This window comes from Penaeus chinensis, chromosome 28 (assembly GCF_019202785.1).
Source record: "Penaeus chinensis breed Huanghai No. 1 chromosome 28, ASM1920278v2, whole genome shotgun sequence".
In the NCBI taxonomy this organism is placed as follows: domain Eukaryota; kingdom Metazoa; phylum Arthropoda; class Malacostraca; order Decapoda; family Penaeidae; genus Penaeus; species Penaeus chinensis.
The window spans coordinates 17451955-17454873 of record NC_061846.1 but is presented as its reverse complement, the minus strand read 5'-3'; the positions used below and the strand labels follow the sequence as shown (position 1 = coordinate 17454873).

Below are 2919 nucleotides of genomic sequence, written 5' to 3'. Positions count from 1 at the left end.
AGAGAAGACAGGATGGAACCACCGATCCAGACGGAGTACTTACGCTCAGGAGGAGCAATGATCTTGATCTTGATGGTGGAAGGAGCAAGAGCAGTGATTTCCTTCTGCATGCGGTCAGCAATACCAGGGTACATGGTGGTACCACCAGACATGACAATGTTAGCAAACAGATCCTTCCTGATATCAATGTCGCACCTCATGATGGAGTTGTGGACGGTTTCCTGAATACCAGCAGATTCCATACCAAGGAAGGAAGGCTGGAACAGAGCCTCAGCGCAACGGAAACGCTCGTTGCCAATGGTGATGACCTGACCGTCGGGAAGTTCATAGGACTTATCAATGGAAGAGGAAGCAGCAGCAACATTCATCTCACTCTCGAAGTCAAGGGCGATGTAGCAAAGCTTCTCCTTGATGTCACGAACGATTTCACGTTCAGCGGTGGTAGTGAAGGAATAACCACGCTCGGTCATGATCTTCATCAGGTAGTGGGTCAGGTCACGACCAGCAAGATCGAGACGAAGGATAGCATGAGGAAGAGCGAAACCTTCATACACGGGGACAAAGTGAGTCACACCGTCACCGGAGTCGCAAACCTCACCGGTAGTACGACCAGAGGCGTACAGGGACAGAACAGCCTGGATAGTAACATAAGTGGCGGGAACCTGGAAGGACTCGAACATGATCTGAGTCATCTTCTCACGGTTGGCCTTGGGGTTGAGGGGAGCTTCAGTGAGAAGTGTGGGGGACTCCTCAGGGGCAACACGAAGCTCATTGTAGAAGGTGTGGTACCAGATCTTCTCCATGTCGTCCCAGTTGGTGATGATACCGTGCTCAATGGGGTACTTGAGAGTCAGGATACCTCTCTTGCTCTGGGCCTCATCGCCGACGTAGGCGTCCTTCTGACCCATACCGACCATCACACCCTGGTGACGGGCACGGCCGACGATGGAGGGGAACACGGCACGAGGGGCGTCGTCTCCGGCGAAGCCGGCCTTGCAAAGGCCAGAGCCATTGTCTACCACAAGGGCAACAAGATCCTCGTCGTCACACATGTTGGTGGTGGGTGTCTATGGATTCCTTCCTAGAAGTAAGAAAGAACATTAGCTTTTCCCCCAATGACGAATACACACACACAAATACACACGCACACGCATATATATGTATGTTTGTATGTATATATATATATATATATATATATATATATATATATATATATATATGCATAATCCACGTTCATATAACCTTTACAATATAAGGTACCGGTATTTCACATTCAAAATTTCCGTGTTGTAATTCTTTACATCATAAAATTATTTCGTGCTATGAAGAGCTACATTAGTATATATATATATATATATATATATATATATATATATACAACGGCTTCTTTGGTTTGAAATGGTTGTATTTTTTATAGTTAAAACCTGCATTATACAAGAGGTTTGTATTTTCGTATGGAAGATACATCCTTCAGAAATTATTTAAACTGAAAATAAGCTACAGAGTGATTTTGTAAAATATATATATATTTATATCAGACGCACAAATCATGTGGGTGTGTACATGTATGTTATGTTTGTATAGGTTTACATATGCATGTGTGCACTGTACAGTTCATATATATATATATATATATATATATATATATATATATATATACAAAGACACACATGTGTGTGTGTGTATATAGACATCTATTCACCTAAATATATAATCTGTCTCGGCCTGTATTAAACAAACAAACAAAAACAAATTAATATAAGCCTCCGCGCTTATGTTGTAGGATACCATTCCCAACACAGATTTTTCTACTGCTAAACTGGGGGTATTGGGGTGCCATGGTCTAGGATTAAAGTATTAAACAAATTATATATGTGGGCATGCATGCAAACTTATATGTATGTATATCTTTCTGTATTAATGTGTGCATGTATGTGTGTGTGTGTCCGAACGTGCATATGCTCCTCCTCAACCAATTTCACCACATAGTTTTTCCAATGTGTGAGCAATGTTTCGATTCTTGCATCTGCTGGACATGCCCTGTATTAAAATAGCGTTGAACTTGGAGACTATGTGCGTGCTTGTGTATGTGTTTGATTGGCACTTAATTTGGTATACAAAGAAACTTTTGTTACCACCTGGGAAGAATATATACACATTTTCCTATCCTCCGAAACTATTACTAGGAATGATTTTGTGGTTTATATTTCTAATGTTATATATTTCTGATACGGTAAATACATGTTTTATATTTTTAATGTTATCTTTTTCTGATACGGTAAATACATGTTGAACTGAAACTAAGTTTTTGTAAAAGACTGCATAACAACGTAGGAATGTTTTAAAATGCCGTTGCAGATCTACATATTTTAAATCAAATTCATAGTCACTTCATAGATGCAATACGGAACACATCATAGTAGCCTTCTTTAGGTTTCAACACAGGGAATTCCAAAGTAAATACAGATCCTCCACTAGATAGGTCCGAGCAAGCACGACCTACCCCTCTTGAGTCCAACGCTGACTGCCGGATATCATGCCGGACATCTTTTATATACTTGGCCGTGCCTTTGGTTTCATTCATTTCTTTTCTCTCTTGGATTTAGTCGATATTATGGCATCGTGCTTGAATGCCCAGAAGTTGTGGTGTAGCCAAGGGATTTGCTTTAATGGGCGTGTTTTTCATGACTGCAATCAGACTACTATGTATCAGACGCTGGTTTTGGTTTTGATATTTAACTAGCTTAACGTGGCAGTTGAAGATCTAGTCTAAGTATGTGGCTTACTGTATGTATAGATGAACCCTTCAGTTATTCGTGGGTTATTTTTTCATGTTAGGTTGGATTATAGGGAAATTAATAAGTTGATTTTCATTATAAACAAATCACTTCTGAGATGGTTATGGTCGTTGTGTAAATT

General features: G+C 40.3%; 1 protein-coding gene across 1 annotated transcript in view; it reads right to left on the bottom strand.

Moving 5' to 3' along the window:
• Positions 1-2619, bottom strand: part of LOC125040134 (actin-like) — a 2832-nt gene extending 213 nt beyond the window's left edge. The window contains exons 1-2 of the mRNA XM_047634647.1: positions 2504-2619; positions 1-1081 (exon numbers count right to left, since the gene is read on the bottom strand). The exon at positions 1-1081 is cut by the window's left edge and continues 213 nt beyond it. Of these exons, the coding sequence (XP_047490603.1) occupies positions 1-1052 (1052 nt within the window). The 5' untranslated portion in view covers positions 1053-1081; positions 2504-2619. The remainder of the gene's footprint in view (positions 1082-2503) is intronic.
• Between the last annotated feature and the right edge of the window lie 300 nt (positions 2620-2919).